Source organism: Neoarius graeffei, chromosome 28 (assembly GCF_027579695.1).
Source record: "Neoarius graeffei isolate fNeoGra1 chromosome 28, fNeoGra1.pri, whole genome shotgun sequence".
Lineage (NCBI taxonomy): Eukaryota > Metazoa > Chordata > Actinopteri > Siluriformes > Ariidae > Neoarius > Neoarius graeffei.
The window spans coordinates 6,241,693-6,261,010 of NC_083596.1; the positions used below are offsets into that span (position 1 = coordinate 6,241,693).

At 40.4% G+C, this 19,318-nt stretch overlaps 1 protein-coding gene across 1 annotated transcript in view; it reads right to left on the reverse strand.

Moving 5' to 3' along the window:
• rgs3a (regulator of G protein signaling 3a) overlaps positions 1-15,329 on the reverse strand; it is a 244,983-nt gene extending 229,654 nt beyond the window's left edge. Inside the window, exon 1 of the mRNA XM_060912131.1 lies at positions 15,207-15,329. Within this exon, the coding sequence (XP_060768114.1) occupies positions 15,207-15,329 (123 nt within the window). The remainder of the gene's footprint in view (positions 1-15,206) is intronic.
• Positions 15,330-19,318: the final 3,989 nt, after the last annotated feature.

Here is a 19,318-nt window from a genome sequence, read left to right on the forward strand (position 1 = left end):
ACCAGCAAAGAGTGCTGCTAGCAAAGAGATTTTGAAAGTATCCAAATGGAAAATCCCACCCTCTCCATTCAGCCTTCCCTCGAAAGCCACTCCTCCAAAACACATGAACGTGCACTGCCTGACTTTTTCTTCTCTAAGCAAAAACACTTGGCAGAGATTATTGTAATGATACTGATAGTGATTACTGCCTCTGTTCGTAAATTACATCAATTTTACATTGGGAAAGATACACGTATTCAAGCTCTCTGTTCAGATTATTCAGATTATTAAGTGTTCTAGATTGCATTTTCTTTAAAAAAAAAATAAACATGTACAGTATTTATAGGTCTCGTATCAAGGCTACATTAAAATATTGGATAGCTCAGGTTCAAAATCGTACGTAACTGAGACATACAAAACGCTGAATAGCTCATAATTCTGTCAGTCTAAATACTCATCTCATCTCATTATCTCTAGTCGCTTTATCCTTCTACAGGGTCGCAGGCAAGCTGGAGCCTATCCCAGCTGACTACGGGCGAAAGGCGGGGTACACCCTGGACAAGTCGCCAGGTCATCACAGGGCTGACACATAGACACAGACAACCATTCACACTCACATTCACACCTACGCTCAATTTAGAGTCACCAGTTAACCTAACCTGCATGTCTTTGGACTGTGGGGGAAACCGGAGCACCCGGAGGAAACCCACGCGGACACGGGGAGAACATGCAAACTCCACACAGAAAGGCCCTCGCCAGCCCCGGGGCTCGAACCCAGGACCTTCTTGCTGTGAGGCGACAGCGCTAACCACTACACCACCGTGCCGCCCTCAGTCTAAATACTGATGTATTTAAATGATCTCTGAACACAGCTGTTTGTGACTGAATGTGACGTTGATGACATCATTTTTCAGATGTAAACATGAAGACAGCCAGAGGTAATAAACACATCATTTATAATTAATATGCAATTCAATAATTTGCAAAACACACCACCTTCCAAGTTACTTTATTATGAATTGGACCTCTCTAAAATGTAGAAACAGTGAGACAATTATCAACATTTTCATGAGCGTACAAAACATACGCTGGGGGGGAGGGGGTTAATCAGCCGTGTACGCTTTTAAAATAGTTATAAAAATGTCGATCCCTCTTTGTATCAACGGCTATACCTCGTATTGACGGGTCTTGATCCGTGGCTATCTCAAGAGAAGATCGTCAATACAGCCCTATCTCACTCCAATGGCTCTAATTGCTGTGTTTGTACACAGCATGAATGCACAATACAGACGTTCCCTGGGCGTCCGACGGTGGCGCTGGCTGATACACACGTTCTGACGTTGCAGAACAATGGCGTCCCAGTGTGAGTGGTTCAATGAGCTGGAGATTTATGTGAAAAATAGGCCAGACACAATACATCGGTCCCCGAACAATGAATACTGCCACTTCATCAATGTGTTCCATTTCGTCAACCACAATTTAAAACGGTCTGAGGCAGTCAGCGCTGGATAAAACCTTTGGAAAAGGTTGAAAACTGATGGTCTGAATGCTGGCCAATGTGCATAGTATCAACAAGGTCGTGAAAGGATGGAAAAACTCAAAGTGCGGCCAAAGAAAACTATTGTGGACCTATTTCAAAAGGTTAGTTTGACTTTTCTTTGCTTCTGAGGGTAATTTTGGAAGGCTGGCCACGTCAGTGTGGAAAGCTACTGCGTGTAGCTAGGCCGTAGCTAGTAGAGATGCGCGGATGGCGGTTGCAGCCGCGGAGTCCGCAGGTAATCCGCGGATCGGGCGGGTGAACTAGCGAAAAATAAAAATTTTTGCTGCTGAAACATCAAGACAGTGAAGAACATAAACAGAAAAGAGGGAGGCCAGGCAATAATATCAAGGACTAAAAATTGTTCCTGTGGTTTCTATATTTTGTTCCTGTGGTTTCTATTTTTTTGTGAATAAACAAGATCTTTTTTTAATACAGAAAAATCAACATTTTATTTCGTACACTTTGGGGAGGGGGGGGGAGGGGGTGGTTAAAAAGTGTACGTTTTGTACACTCATGAAAATGTTGACAATTGTGAACGGCCCCTTAGCAAAATGTAGCTAGCTGTCCTTCAGTTTTTCCTCCAGATCCACACGTCTAAAACATACCTATAAACACCTCACTGTACTTTGAGATTTTTGAAATACCAGACAACACGATCAACTGGAAAGTAGAGACATTTCTTTGATTAGATCAACTGAACATTGGTCATGTGTTGTTTACTTTTAATCACTGTGATTAATCACTAAAACTGCTGATTAAATACCCTGAATGGAAGATGCGGTTTATTTTGCCGATTATATCTTAATTATGCAAAAATGCGCCTGTCTTTATTTGTACTCACTGATCTTATTAGATGACCAGCTGAAGTGGCCACGCCCCACATCCATTAAAATAAAAAACGGTGCTATTATGAATTATTCTATCCACATTCACTGGATATGAGCAATCGCGCATTCTGATTGGCTACTCTGCTACTAGGATATCAGTTCCTATACCATAAGGACAGAAAAACAAAATGGCGGAGTGCATCAAGTCAGATATACTATATATCATTTTGTTATCAAGTATTTAAAAGAAACAGAAATAGCTAAAAGAATATAGGTTGGGGTTTTTCCCCTCCAATATCACCTGTTCCATACTTCAGACCAGTTGGTGGCGGTAAAGCACCTTTAAGTTGGTTTGGCAACCACCAAAAAAACCCTAAAGAAGAAGAAAAAAATGGCGGAGAATGTTACTGAACCGACCAAGGATGAAATAGAAACTCTAATCGAAAACAACCCCCCAAAAAAAATAATAATAATAATAATCAAGGTATTGGACAGCTACATTATAGTGAACCAAGCATGCACCTAATCCAGTCCTCTTTTATTCTACCCACATTCGCTGGATATGAGCAATCGTGCACTCTGACTGGCAACTCTACTACTAGGATATCAGCTCATATACTGTGAGTAGAGAAAAACAAAATGGTGGCACGTGTTGCTGAACCAACCGAGGACAAAATAAAAACTACTTGAAAACAAACCCACCCCCAAAAATAATCAAATTATTGAATAATTACATCATAGTGAATCAAGCATGAGCCTAATCCAGTCCTCTTTTATTCTATCCACATTCACTGGATATGAGCAATGGTGCGCTCTGATTGGCTACTCTACTACTAGGATATCAGCTCATATACCGTGAGTAGAGAAAAACAAAATGGTGGAGCGTGTTGCTGAGCCAGCCGAGGACGAAATAAAAACTCTACTCAAAAAAAAAGCAGCATAATATGGAATGAAAATATTTGATGGTAAAAGAATGTATCTTCTTTTAAAATTATTTTTCAAGAATTATTATTATTATTATTATTATTATTATTATTATTATTGCAATTTCCACAAATTGCTCCTGTCATTTCGCCAGTTTGTTTACATTCTAAGCGGAAATTATTTTGTCGGATGTTTTGTATGAAGTTTTTATTTATCGAATTTGCAAAAAAATACAAATAAAAATGCTCTGTTTCTCAAAATCTAGTGAATGTGGATAGAATAAAACACTTGTTCCACGAAATCGAGTCATACATGAGCTGAAAGCCGACATATTTAACAGTGGAATAACTGTTAAATATTCAGAATGGTTCTATAGAAGCTTGGATTTTACTCGAGAAATATTCCAGAAATGTGGCAATACTGATCTCTCATCAAACAACAATTCAAACTTCTTGTTTAACTCTGGCATTATATAACACAGGCCCACATTTTGGTCATTTCTCTCTTCCTTCCTGTTCATCTATTCTCCTCTGTTCATACTTGTTGTGTACAGAAGCTCAGAAGCCTCCACAGACACACACACACACACACACACACACACACACACACACACACACACACACACACACACACTTCTGCTTCAGCCTTGTGTTTGACAGCTAGACACATAAAGGAAGAGTTTCACAAGCCGACTTCAAACACAGAGTGCAACCTGGAAGCCGTCAGCCCTCCGGAGCCGATTCGTGGCTCTCGCAGAGGGACGAACTCTAAAACAAGCAAAACACACTGATGTTATTGACATGACAAAACTGAGAACTCTGAGTTTCCATAGACTCAGTGATGCAAAATATACAGAGTCTTTGCCATATTTATGGATGTCTGCCTCGAGCTATTTACTCAATCACAACACGATCACAGGGGCAGCTACACACCTGATAGCGTGCGTCCCTGTATCTGAATCAACAACATATTGAATCTGTTACACTGTTACTGTCACGTGACATGACATTTACACTTTAAGTGTCGAAACAGCAAAGCTTTCTGCACGTATTCTACCCTAAAAACGTTATGCATTATGCAAAAAACTAGCACACATGCAATATTTAAGCACCATGCAAGTCACAAAGTGTGTTTTTTTTGTGCTTTCTCATGCATACTTTAAACTTTTTCATTCTCTTATATATTCTTTATTTATGAGCAAAATGTGTACTAATGATACTGGAGGAATTTAGTGAAATAACTATCCAGAGAAACCGTGCTGAGAAAGCCAGTTCTTTTGAGCGCTTGGCGTTTCTCATGTTTTACACCTCGGTGCTGTTGAACTCTCGATTCTGATTGGTCAAAAGATCTTGACTGATGTTCTATAACATGAAACGTAACAGGACGAATAATAAACAAATTAAAAACGCTTCATCATTTGACAAAGAATGTACAATTAACAGTTATTCCACGAAATCGAGTTGTATTGCACATAAACTGATAGTCATAAGCTATAATCCATGTATGACGAGATTTCATGGAATAACTGTTTTATTCTATCCACATTCATTGGATTTTGAGAAACAGATCATTTAATTTTTTTTTTTTGCAAATTCGATAAATAAAAACTTTATACAAAACGTCTGACAAAATCATTTCTGCTTAGAATGGAAACAAACCAGAGAAATGACAGGAGCGATTTGTGAAAATTGCGATAATAATAATAATTCTTGAAAAATAATTTTTAAAAAAGATACGTTCTTACCATCAAATACTTTCATTTCATATTTTGTTGCTTTTTTTGTATTTTTTGTGGATTTGTTTTCGAGTCGAGCTTTTATTTCGTCCTCAGTTGGTTCAGCAACACGCGCTGCCATTTTTTTTCTCTACTCATGGTATATGAGCTGATATCCTAGTCGTAGAATAGCCAATCAGAGCACACGATTGCTCATATCCAGTGAATGTGGATAAAATCACTGTTTCTGTTTCTATAAGGAATTGTTTATTGCGTCATTGCTTTGTAACAGACATTATTACATCTTCCATGACTGTTTCTCTTCAGCCTGATTAATTGCATATTTTTATTATGCAATTACATTATAGCAGCTATAAACAATCGATCGGTGAGGGAACGATTGTTTGCAGCTGCTATAATGTAAGTGATAACAGGAACAGGAACATAAAAAGTGCTCCATGACATGTCATTGTGTTCAAAATTTTAAAAACACGTCATTGCTGTGGTTTCAGAGGAATAAAACACCTTGGTGAGTGCTGTAAAAGGAACATAATCAACTTCACACCATCATAAGCATGAAGATGTTACAAAGCCAGAATAGAATTTTGCCTTATTTTCCTCTAACAGCACACAGTGAAGTGTATTCTTTCTTATATATGAACATTACAACATTACACCATCAGCATCTGACAAACTCATGCTTTTTTCCATGATTATAAAAACCCATTGAGTGGCATCAGATTGGCACCGAGCCCTATTCAAGTGCTCTTTTTCTTCCGATTTTATTGTCTATTCATAAAGATTGAGAGAAAAACGAGGGAGGAGGGTGCCCTTTAACGAGCCCCGGCATGAAAGAACAGCCCTGAAGCTCTCAAAAGCCTGGCAGAAGGAGGAATCGGACACAGCCTTGAGTTCGCCTTTCTTTAGTCGGGCGATCCACAGACCCTTGTTTTTTGTCGAGCAGAGACCTGGTGAAAAGGAGCGAGTCTATAAAGCTGACCTGAATAGAAGAGCAAATCAAAGCAGAGACAAGTTCCACTTCACTAAACCATGGAAGCTGCCACCGAGAACCATTACAGGCTGATTCATTATAGCGAGACTGACATTAAAATAGAAAAATAGCCACAAATGCATTACAAATCCTGAATTTATTTAAAGTACATAGTCACCTTGTTTTTATTATTTATGCTAGTATAAAATATTACAGCTCGTTAGCAAAACGGGAATCATTCGGTACGTCGCCAGCTAAGCAGCTTGCTTTTAATTTGCCTTGTGTTAGTATTTTAAAGTTGATTATCCTGATGAAAAAAAAACAGCATGTCGACTGGTCATTAATCTCAGCTGGTCAGGTTTAACGATTTTAGAGGCATTTCAGACACTTACAGACTGGTTCTAAGTGGTCATGCTGGTTCTAACCAATTAGGCTGGCTCTGACTAGTCATGCTGGTTCTAAATGGTCAGAACTGGTCATGTTGGTTCGAACCAGTCAGGTTGTTTCTAAGTGGTCATGCTGGTTCTAACTACTCAGTCTGATTTTAGCTGGTCAGGTTTGATGGTTTTAGAGAAATTTTGAAATTTTGGACACTTACCAGACTGGTTCTAACTGGTCGTGCTGGTTCTACGCTGGTTCTAGCCAGTCAAGCTGGTTCTAGCTGGTCCTGATGGTTCTAAATGGTCAGATTGGTTCTAATTGGTCAGACTGGTTCTAGCTGGTCAGGCCTGAGTTTCCCAAAATCATCGTAGCACAAAGATCATCGTGAAATGGTACAGCGAGCAGCACAATGAATGCTCTCTCTCCTAGTTAAGATGCGCTTAGCGTTAAGAGGCTTTTGAGAAACCCACCCCAGAATGGTTCTCAGCAGGCAGGCTGTTTCTAACTGGTCATGCTGGTTCTATAGTGCTTTGAGCCAGTCAGATGGCTGTAACTGGTCATGCTCATTCTAAATGGTGAGACTGGTTCTAATTGGTCAGACTGGTTTGAACTGGTCATGTTGGTTCTAACTAGTCAGTCTGGTTTTAGCTGGTCAGGTTTGATGGCTTCAGAGAAATTCTGGGCTTTTGGATACTTACCAGACTGGTTCTAACTGGTCATGCTGGTTCTAGCCAGTCATACTTGTTCTAACTGGTCAGGCCTGAGTTTCCCAAAAGCATCGCAGCACAAAGATAATTGTTAAATGATAGAGTGAGCAGCACAATGAACACTCTCTCCTAGTTAAGATGCTCTTAGCGATAAGAGGTTTTTGGGAAACCCACCCGAGAATGGTTCTAACTAGGCAGGCTGTTTCTAATTGGTCATGCTAGTTCTATACTGGTTCCAGTCAGACTGGCTTTAACTGGTCATGCTTATTCTAAATGGTCAGGGGTGGGTTTCCCAAAAGCCTCTTAATGCTAAAAGCATCTTAACTAGGAGAGAGAGCATTCATTGTGCTGCTCGCTGTATCATCAGCAACCAGAGGAGCCTGTTCAGTGACAGAATGCTCCTTCCCAAGTGCAGGACGAACAGACTTAAAAACTCCTTTGTCCCTCACGCCATCAGACTGTACAACTCCTCTCTGGGGGGGAGGAGGGGTAACAGGAGGACAGAGGATGGGAAGGAGCAGTAGCCTAGCCTGACAATAAGCAATACCGGACAATGTGCAATATAATGTGCAATATCTCTCCTGCCGCCGCGCCCCCCCTTTTTTCCCCCTCCTTCCCCCCTTCCCCATATCTTATTCTTTTTATATTTGTATATGTAAATAATTTATTTTAATTTATCTAGACGTTCTCTCTATTTATTTTCTCTGTTTATCTGTAATGATGCTGCTGGAATCTTAATTTCCCTGAGGGAACCCGCCCAAAGGGATCAATAAAGTTTTATCTAATCTAATCTAAACTAGGAGAGAGAGTATTCTTTGTAATGCTCACTCTACCATTTAACAATGATCTTTGTGCTACGATGCTTTTGGGAAACTCACCCCAGATTGGTTCTAACTGGTCATGCTGGTTCTAACTAATCAGAGGTGGGTTTCCCAAAAGCTTCTTAATGCTAAGAGCATCTTAACTTGGAGAGAAGGCTGCACGCGCTACCATTTAACAATGATCTTTGTGCTGCGATGCTTTTGAGAAACTTAGCACAGTCTGGTTCTAGCTGGTCAGACTGGTTCTAACCAGGCTAACTGGTTATGCTGGTTCTAACCAAACAGGCTGGGTCTAGCTGGTCAGGTTTGATGGTTTTAGAGAAGTTTTTGACTTTTGGATATTTACAGACTGATTGTAACTGGCCGGGCAAGTTCTAGCTGGTCTGGCTGGTTCTTACTGGTCAGACTGGGGGAAAAAAAATCACACTTCAGATCTCACTGTGGCAGCGGGGGCATGGTCAAGCGTCGGTCTGTGAATGGAAGGCAGAGTCAGGGAAGGTAAGTGGCAGAATCACTGCACCTGATGGGAAGTAACCTGTGTTTGTGTGTCTTCCCCAGTGACCGCAATTTATAAGAGGAGAGGGAGAGCAGAGGAAGGGAGCTCTCTCCCCAACCAGAATGCTTGTGTGTGGGTGCATGTGACTGGGAGAGTGTAAAGTGAAAGCTGAAAAGCTAAAATAAAAGAGTTTGAGAGAACTCAGTTCTGGCCTGCCGTGCTTCTGTGCTCCACCCACCTTAAACCATTTCTACACTCACCATTTCTGAAATGTTGTCATTTGACATCACCATACAGTGGTGTTTGAAAGTTTGTGAACCCTTTAGAATTTTCTATATTTCTGCATAAATAGGACCTAAAACATCATCAGATTTTCACACAAGTCCTAAAAGTAGATAAAGAGAAACCAGTTAACAAATGAGACAAAAATATTATACTTGGTCATTTATTTATTCAGGAAAATGATCCAATATTACATATCTGTGAGTGGCAAAAGTATGTGAACCTTTGCTTTCAGTATCTGGTGTGACCCCCTTGTGCAGCAATAACTGCAACTAAACGTTTGCGGTAACTGTTGATCAGTCCTGCACACCGGCTTGGAGGAATTTTAGCCCGTTCCTCCGTACAGAACAGCTTCAACTCTGGGATGTTGGTGGGTTTCCTCACATGAACTGCTCGCTTCAGGTCCTTCCACAACATTTCCATTGGATTAAGGTCAGGACTTTGACTTGGCCATTCCAAAACATTATCTTGATTCTTCTTTAACCATTCTTTGGTAGAACGACTTGTGTGCTTATGGTCGTTGTCTTGCTGCATGACCCACCTTCTCTTGAGATTCAGTTCATGGACAGACGTCCTGACATTTTCCTTTAGAATTCGCTGGTATAATTCAGAATTCATTGTTCCATCAATGATGGTAAGCCGTCCTGGCCCAGATGCAGCAAAACAGGCCCAAACCATGATACTACCACCACCATCTTTCACAGATGGGATAAGGTTCTTATGCTGGAATGCAGTGTTTTCCTTTCTCCAAACATAACGCTTCTCATTTAAACCAAAAAGTTCTATTTTGGTCTCATCTGTCCACAAAACATTTTTCCAATAGCCCTCTGGCTTGTCCACGTGATCTTTAACAAACTGCAGATGAGCAGCAATGCTCTTTTTGGAGAGCAGTGGCTTTCTCCTTGCAACCCTGCCATGCACACCATTGTTGTTCAGTGTTCTCCTGATGGTGGACTCATGAACATTAACATTAGCCAATGTGAGAGAGGCCTTCAGTTGCTTAGAAGTTACCCTGGGGTCCTTTGTGACCTCGTCAACTATTACACGCCTTGCTCTTGGAGTGATCTTTGTTGGTCGACCACTCCTGGGGAGGGTAACAATGGTCTTGAATTTCCTCCATTTGTACACAATCTGTCTGACTGTGGATTGGTGGAGTCCAAACTCTTTAGAGATGGTTTTGTAACCTTTTCCAGCCTGATGAGCATCAACAACGCTTTTTCTGAGGTCCTCAGAAATCTCCTTTGTTCATGCCATGATACACTTCCACAAACGTGTTGTGAAGATCAGACTTTGATAGATCCCTGTTCTTTAAATAAAACAGGGTGCCCACTCACACCTGATTGTCATCCCATTGATTGAAAACACCTGAATCTAATTTCACCTTCAAATTAACTGCTAATCCTAGAGGTTCACATTCTTTTGCCACTCACAGATATGTAATATTGGATCATTTTCCTCAATAAATAAATGGCCAAGTATAATATTTTTGTCTCATTTGTTTAACTGGGTTCTCTTTATCTACTTTTAGGACTTGTGTGAAAATCTGATGATATTTTAGGTCATATTTATGCAGAAATATAAAAAATTCTAAAGGGTTCACAAACTTCCAAGCACCACTGTATATCTAGCTTTTGATAAGCTGATTTCCCTCCATGTTAGGATTAATAGTTCATGAAAAAGATTTATCAAATTAGAAATATTAAGATGGACTTTAATGTCATGTCCCAACATAACAATCTCTAACAATTTCCATCACAAGGTTTGTTTAGGTTTTAGGATGAGCTACAGATTACTATGGCCGCCTCTGATTAATTCATGGCCATGTACAGTCTCTTGTCACATCTATAAAAGCGTGTAAGCTGAAATGAACATCATCATGAGGTTCATTGTCATGAGATGCTATTCATCTCATCTCATTATCTCTAGCCACTTTATCCTGTTCTACAGGGTCGCAGGCAAGCTGGAGCCTATCCCAGCTGACTACAGGCGAAAGGCGGGGTACACCCTGGACAAGTCGCCAGGTCATCACAGGGCTGACACATAGACACAGACAACCATTCACACTCACATTCACACCTACGCTCAATTTAGAGTCACCAGTTAACCTAACCTGCATGTCTTTGGACTGTGGGGGAAACCGGAGCACCCGGAGGAAACCCACGCAGACACGGGGAGAACATGCAAACTCCACACAGAAAGGCCCTCGCCGGCCACGGGGCTCGAACCCAGGACCTTCTTGCTGTGAGGCGACAGCGCTAACCACTACACCACCGTGCCGCCCTGAGATGCTATTAGAACATCATAACACACACTGCTGCGGTGTTACACAGTGAGTGCTTCAAATGTTTCAAACACTTTTTACAAGTAGCGCAAGTCAGACGAGCTAAGGAATAAAATCAAAGTTCCATATTTTCCTAATATCCATTCATGGTTCCATGTGGTCCATTTGTCTACTAAAAACCCTGAAGATAATTCATCTACTGTGTGGTAATGGCTTCTTAGCTGTGATTTCATGCTGATGTACCGCCTTCTGAAACAGGAAGTCAGACTTGTGTCATGTTCAACTGCCATCCACATCAGCCAATAGAGTTCAGGATATGCCACACCCCCAATGAATCTAAACAAAACTGACAGTAGCTTAGCAGGAAAACTAAACATGGAGAACAGCTACAGGATTAATGAGAGCCTTTTATTCACTGTTACTGATGAAGAAGCCCTGACGGTGTATAAAGCCAGAATTGCATTCTTGTTCAGTTTGAAGAAGTGAAACTCCAGGTTTGAAAAGCTTCAAGCTGGTAAAACATGTCCAAAAACCATCTGTCATGTACAAGTTTCACATTCTTTAAAATGAATGAACTCATAATACGTTTCTCAACAGACAGCAGCCCGAACTCAGGGTCGCAGCGGAGACTCTGCAGCTTTGAGACGGCGATGCTACCCACTGTACCACCATGCCATAGACATGACAGATGATCACTGAAGAAAGTCCGTATCTTATTTCAAGGGGAATATGCACTAGAAATCTCCGTTATGTAAACGAAAACACTAGGAGTCCATGGTGTATTATTTAATATAAATACTTTGTTATGCAGGGGCGGCATGGTGGTGTAGTGCTTAGCGCTGTCGCCTCACAGCAAGAAGTCCGGGTTCGAGCCCCGTGGCTGGCGAGGGTCTTTCTGTGCGGAGTTTGCATGTTCTCTCCGTGTCCGCGTGGGTTTCCTCCAGGTGCTCCGGTTTCCCCCACAGTCCAAAGACATGCAGGTTAGGTTAACTGGTGACTCTAAATTGACCGTAGGTGTGAATGTGAGTGTGAATGGTTGTCTGTGTCTATGTGTCAGCCCTGTGATGACCTGGCGACTTGTCCAGGGTGTACCCCGCCTTTTGCCCGTAGTCAGCTGGGATAGGCTCCAGCTTGCCTGCGACCCTGTAGAACAGGATAAAGCGGCTAGAGATAATGAGATGAGATGAGACTTTGTTATGCACTTGCTTCTAAGGCCTGGTTTCCACTTTAACTTTCATGGTAAAGCGCATACTCGCATGCATACTTTGTGATGTCCACTAGATGGTGCATCACAGGCAAGACGTCCATGTTCGTCAAGTTTCCGAGTCATGAAATGTTTAGCAATTTCATATCCAGCGATATTAAACACACTCTCTCTCTTTTAAACTTTTTGCTGTCGTCATGATTGTCATCATGAGCTGTGTATCAATTTGAAAAATCCGTCTGGCTGTATTCGATTTGAAAACAGACCTTTTGTTAGGACTGAAGGTGACACAAGAGGCATTTAAATTTAAACATTAACCATGTTAATACTCAACGAGACCATCAATGATGGCGTAGCTCACTCCGGTGCCGTCTACTCCAGAAGGAACTATCTAAAGTGGGACACCTTGCGCAATACATGCTGTAAGCTATAGACACTATATACAAGCTATATATAGCAGCGATAGTTACCCTAGGAATACCAACCTATTTGCCAGAAAGAATCCAAAACGGTGAGGAATTGACCAAGAAGAAGCAATTTTTGTTGAATTGCTCATTAAGGTTTAATTAGTCCATAAGTTCATGAATAATTGTAATGAAGCAAATCTGGATAGAAGTTTTATGCACCCCAACCTTCATGCCAGAAAGAATCAAAATTGGTGAAGAATTGAGAGAGAAGAAGCGATTTGTGTGGAAACTGCTCATTAGGGATTGATTAATTACTCCATATCTTCATTATTAATTACAATTAATTTGCAGATTTGTGTAGAAGCTATATGCACCCCAAGGAGACCTATACATTCCTGCCAAAAAGAATAAAAATCGTTGAAGAATTGAGAAAGAAGAAGCAATTTTTGTGAAACGTGGATGACGCCCAACGGACGACGGATGACACACAATGGCATAAACTCATCGCCTGTTGGCCGGATGCTACTACTGTAGTATTAATTTCTATGAACGTACACAAGCGATGCTCAAAACGACGCAGGATAGATGCGGCAGCCAGCTTGCGTACTCGTATGCAGTATGTAGCGAAAAACAAGTATAACCCAAGCTTAAGTGGAGTCGATCTCACCTCAGAAGATCCACATCGACTCAGTCTGTGGTGGTTGAATGGAAACAAAACCAGTGGGGTTTCTCTGACACACTCCCTCTCAGCAGCACCAAGTGGAGTTAAGAGTTTTAAGTAGGAAGTGAAGTGGAGGGGAGGAGAGCCAGCCAAGGGAGACCCTCAGCTCCTGACTCATACTCTGAGCTTCCCTCATCAGCCTGAACGAGTCTCTGCTGGCTTAAGGACAAAGAGTTTGTAAAGATGACGTGAAACTTTTACAACAAATTAAGCTTCAGAGGTCTTTTCACTCATTTTGATTCTCTGACATACTCTCTCTCTCTCTCTCTCCCTCTCTCTCTCTTTGCAATGAACTCTACAAAAGTTCATGTTCACATGCTGTGGCATTGGAGCTCGCGAGTGAAAAAGGCCATTCATACACAAATTGGAGTTCGTTAATTGCTAAATGAAATCAGCTGTAATCCTGGGAAAAGCCTGAACTGAGTCAAAGCGTCACTTTGAACCAGCGACATTAGCTTTATATCAGGGTGGTCAAATAACAGCTCGGTGTCTGATATCTCTGTAAAAAAGAAAAATCCAGAAATGATAAACAGTTGGATGCTATAATTATTATTGTATTATTAATCGTTATCATGATATCTACCTTGGCAACGTTCATGGGTTGAAGATAAAAAGTGGTAGCAGGGTTAACGAGAATCTCGATGATCCAAAATATATATATACGTATATTTCCTCCAAATTGATGCAAACACTCTTTGACGCATTATTATTCCATTACTGTTCACTGGGAAATTATACCGTTATCACCACGAACATCAGAGATCCCCAATCTCCTCCTACTTTTATTATTATGCAACAGGATGTGGACGCAGGTAATCAAGTATACCAATAGGGACCAATAGTTTTGCATTCAGATTAGTACTTGCAGGTAGATCAACCACTTTTGCTAGCTTATTACATAGCATGCTAGTAGCTAGAGGAGAGGAAATAGCTGGCTAGTTATACAAGCTCATGCATTGCAAAGAACCAAAAGAAACACAAATTGGTTCTACGATGTGGCGACATGCTGTAGCTGTTTGCTGGATTAATAATGCGGTTATTACAAAGTATGTTAAGCAACGTGATTGTGTCAACTTCCTGTTTCGAGTTTGGTGATGATTGGGAAAGGGTTGCTATGGTTACTGATATATAAAACCAGACTTCCTGGAGGACTGGCACTCTAATTAGCTGATCTTTGTTGTGCACTGGGAACATCGAGGAAAAAAAATGGACGTGTCAGACGTGTTATCCTGTATGGCTAAAAATCTTCGTATATACGAGGTATATATAAGATATTCATGCACAATGACATGCCGTGCATCCACAAAGTGCTGTTCTTCAGTGTTGCTATGACAGGAAAAAAAACAAGGAGATGAAACTAGTACCAATCGTTCTGCAAAAAAAACTGCACAATTGATTCATGGTTCAGAAGGAATTCTTCCATGTGAAAGCCAACCTGTGATTAAGCCCCGCCCCCAAATGAGCCCAGAATTGGTGGAACCAAAGTGTGAACGCGGCCTAAGTGAATGGTCATTTTGTTCATTTATATATTTATATCAGTGTACGTAGATGGAGCTCATCCCTTCGTGTAGGTCTTGTGTTCATTGTTTCATTGTGAGCTGATACATTTGCATTTGCATTTGCACACTACATTCCCGTCAGATGAGGTGTAGTTTCACCTCTTGCAGTTTCACACCTCAAGTGTGAAAACAAAATGTGCTTTTAAAAAGAAAAAAAAAACTTGCTGGTGCACATAAAAGCAGGATATAAAAAAACATCACACATGTTGTACATGATGCTCAGGTGTATTATATGAAATATGCACATTTGAGAGACAGACAGTACGGCCACATCAATCCAGAAATGCAAACGCAAATAAGAACACAAGTGAAAGTACATTTGGAAAGATTTTTTGCTTCTTTTTTTTTTTATTTAAAAAAGTGTCCACTTACCGTTGGACATTGCATTATCTCCGGGCTGGTGGTGTCTGGAGAAGCAGCATGGTTCGCTTGAGCAGCCTCTGTGGGGATAAAGACAAAAGAGTCACGGGCTGAGACTGTACCCTTGGAGAACATCTCTGCATCTGTGCTTTCTTCTTCTTCTTCTCCTCCTTCTTCTCCTCCTTCACACAGACACACATACAAAGTAGAAAAAAACACAAGTTTGTCCACCAAGTAGCTTTGTAGCTCTCGCAGTCTCTCTTTCTGTCTCAGCAGAAACAGAGGGAATTCCGTGAAGGAAGCGGTGCGGAGAGAAGGAACTCCACTCCTCTTTTCTCTCTCAGTCCATTATCTCTGAGTTTTGCGCGCTCCTGGGCTGTTGCTGTGGAGACAGTGGCTCGGCCCGGCCGCAATGTCCTTTTAAGCGTTCCTCATAAAGGGCCGCATTCAGCCTGGGACACAATGCAGCGAGACTCCCTCACGCTCCCTACCTCTCTCTCTCTCTCTCTCTCTCTCACACACTCCCTGGCTAGCTCTCACACTCATTATCTCTCTCTCATAGACACTTTCTCTCTCTCTCTCTCTCTCTCTCTCTCTCTCTCACTATCTCCAACACTCTCTTGTTCTTTGTGGCTTTCATTTGATCCTGAAACTCAAAGACATGCCTTGCACTTTATTGCATTATTTATTTATTTATTTATTTATTTCGGTACCTTGAACTTCTTTTTTTTTTCTTTAGTTTCTGTCATCATATCTAAAAATCACACTCATGGCAATTTCTCGTTTCATTAACGCTCATTCAACTCCCATGAAAAGATGGACGCCAGCCTTCAGCCGTAATGATGTCCTGTCTCGGTTACAACTCAGAACTCAAACATGCTGTAGATAATGTAGCTGCCTGGGATAACCAGTGGGAACTAAAAAAAAAAAAAATTCCTCTTTAATCAAAAGTGGAGGGGAAAAAGGGACTCCCTGCAGCCTCGGGACGTGACCTGCGTGGCCGCCATTGTAGAGCGAGGCATAAATCACGGCGATTTAACCACAAGACACGGAGCAACTGGCAACAGAGCATTACAAGCCACGCTAACTCCTGCCAAGGAACACCCCTCAGAAAAGACAGAGAGAGCAAAAGAAGGAGGAAAGGAAGAGCAAAGAGAAAGAGTTGAGGAAAAGTTGGAGTGCGTCCACTAAGCGCATGCGAACCGGCCATAAAGCACTGCAGAGAGAGCAGGAGGAGTGGGCGCAGTCGCTCTCAGCGGTCACTTCCACTCACTCCACACTGTCACTCTGTTGTTCTGCCTTTCACTGCAAAACAAACAAAGCCATGATGGAAAGCCTCGGAGGAAGAACGGAAAGTGGACGAAAAACAAAGCAGATATCTTTGATCACGTGCAGCTTTTTCTATTCTCATCGTCTCGTCAAATTCCACTTTGTGCAACTTTTACGACAAATTACATCCATTGTACATATTTTATGTACGTGATCACGCGAGGAATAAAAAAAAGCACGAAAGCACATGACACCCTGTGATTCAATGACACACGGTAAATTAAATTAAATCAAATCACGTCCGACATTAACATGCACAAACAAATAACTTGTATAACTTGTGTGTAGAAGCAAATCACATGACAATAACTGAATTGTGTAAAAATCACATGTGAAAACAAACCAATAATGTTTTTTTGTTTTTTTAAGGTGCAGTTCGTAATATTAGTTGCTCTTGAATGGCGTAACAGAAAAGCATTTGACCTATCTTCAGGACATCATGAGTTCGACAAGGGAGCGGTGTTTTGTTTTAGTTTTATATTACGCAAATTTAATGGAAACCCACTGAAAATAATTGAAACATTGATTAGCCTAACAGTCGCCGCACAAACACTGCCACGGCTCTGCACACAGATATTACTGCACCCGACAGCCGCAGCAGGTTCTAATCCACGCTTGGAAATGGAGGGGATGAGGGAAGGGTATCCTTGACTTGCAAATGACGTCAAAGCAAAATGGAAACCCGGATGTCGGCCATGTTGGTGGATATACAAATGCGAGGCCAAGTGACATTCCAGACAAAATATAGTCACGTGTGCGCAACTCTCTTCGTTTTTCCACTGCTTTAAAGGAGAACTGAAGGCAATTTTTTTTTATTATCAAAATTCTATTTATCTCATTTTATTAAATATAGGAACGCATTTTTGATCGCTATTTTGTCGCTGCTATAGCGAGTTATGAGTGTTTGAAATATGCTCTCTAATATATCAGTCCATATGTCAAAGCAATGGCCGTAAACGAGATTCGTTGAGACCTGTGCGAGACATCGTAGGACGGAAGTAAAACGTACAGCGGAAATCAAAGTGTCCAACATCTGCCAACATTCCCTGTGTCTGAAATCGCTCACTTGTTCACTACTCCCTACTCCCTATATAGGGAATTACTGTATAGAGGACTATATAATGAGCTCGTTGTTAAAATGAAAAAAAAACGCTTTCGGACACTAGTCCATGATGCTGGTATTTACGTCATTACTGTTGCACAATTAAAACATGCCAGATCAGTCGGCAGGTGGGTTTTCAAAATAATATTGTATAATATACAAACACAATGAACATCTGTATTTTTTTTATTTCCATGGATAAAATAGATGCACTAGATTGAAAAGAACTCTACACTATTGTTCTTTAATATGAAATCTGTTCACTGTGACCAATTTCAATAAAGACTTTTGAACAAAAAATTTAAGAAATAGTCATAACCGATGATGACGTAATGATATATCGTGCGATGATAAATCACGATACAAATGTATGACAGTTTGAATCTATGAAATAAAAAATGACTCATGATGATTAATCTATTAGTTTTTTAGCTGTAATTGCATTGTTTAGACAGCAGTAACTTTAAATAGGAGGAATGCCTGTGACTTCACCTTAGGCGGAAGTAACACTGCTCTAATGCTGCGAAAACACACAAAAAACAGATCTAAAATCTGAAAGAGCTGTTGTGTGATTGTGTCCAAATAGATTTAACAAGAAATCAGAGCTCTCTTTCTCTTTTTACAGACTGCTGAAAGATAAAGAAAAGAGAAGCAAATGGAGGAAGTACAAATGTTCATAAATGTTTATCATGAAAAGTACGATTTTTACAAAAACGTTTTTGTTTTTAATAAAATGTGGGTAAATAATTATTGTTGCTTATTAAGAAAATGAAACCAAAGGTTTTTTAGGGTGTTTTTTTTTCAAGTTTAACAAAAGGAATATTTAAGTTGATATAAAGAAAATCGGAAAGTACACGTTGCATTTTTTATTGGCAATAAAATTTTGTTCTCTTTTTTCAAAAATATTGTTGAAAAATCGAACAGTGAACCCAACATCATGAATTGAATCATGAATTGTAATAATGTTTTTTTTTTTTAGGCTGATAAAAAGCTTTAATGAACAGGCAAAAAAAATCATATTGCAAAGGATGTTATACTCCTCCATAAGCATACATCATTTAATCATAAATCATATTAAAGCTCATTTTTAAGAAATATAAAAGCAGAATTTAGGGGGGAAAAAAACTAAGATACAGTATTATGAAGGTTTTTGGAAGCTGAAATCAGCAGGCCGCCATGTAGAGTAAAAATATTTCACTGGCATGAGCAGTTTATTAAAAAAAATGGAACGAGAACAAAACAGAGATTAAAAATGAGTTGTTGATGTTGTACACATTCAACGTTGTGATATGTGAACCGCGCCCTGTTTCTGTGATGTGGACCTGACTGAAGCTGGGGTCGTGATTACGGCTCTGTGGAAAACGAGAAAAATTCTGGGAGAAAACTGAAAAACTGAGGGGAAAAAACTTAAACTGATTCCAATACACACAGTACTGTGCAAAAGTCTTGGCGCCCATTTTTCATACAAGCTTTTCAAGATTTTTATTTTCTGACTTCTACATTATTTTGTCAGTACAAAAATATCTAGCTGGGGTTTTTTTTCCAGCACAAAATTAAATGTTACAGGGAAAAAAAGTTTGTATCCGAGCAGCATATTACCACTTTTAAGAGAGCACTTTTCAGATTAAAAAAGAAAACATAATGAAGGCTGCTGGGTTTTGGTGTAAAATGAAGACGCGAACGTGACAGTCAA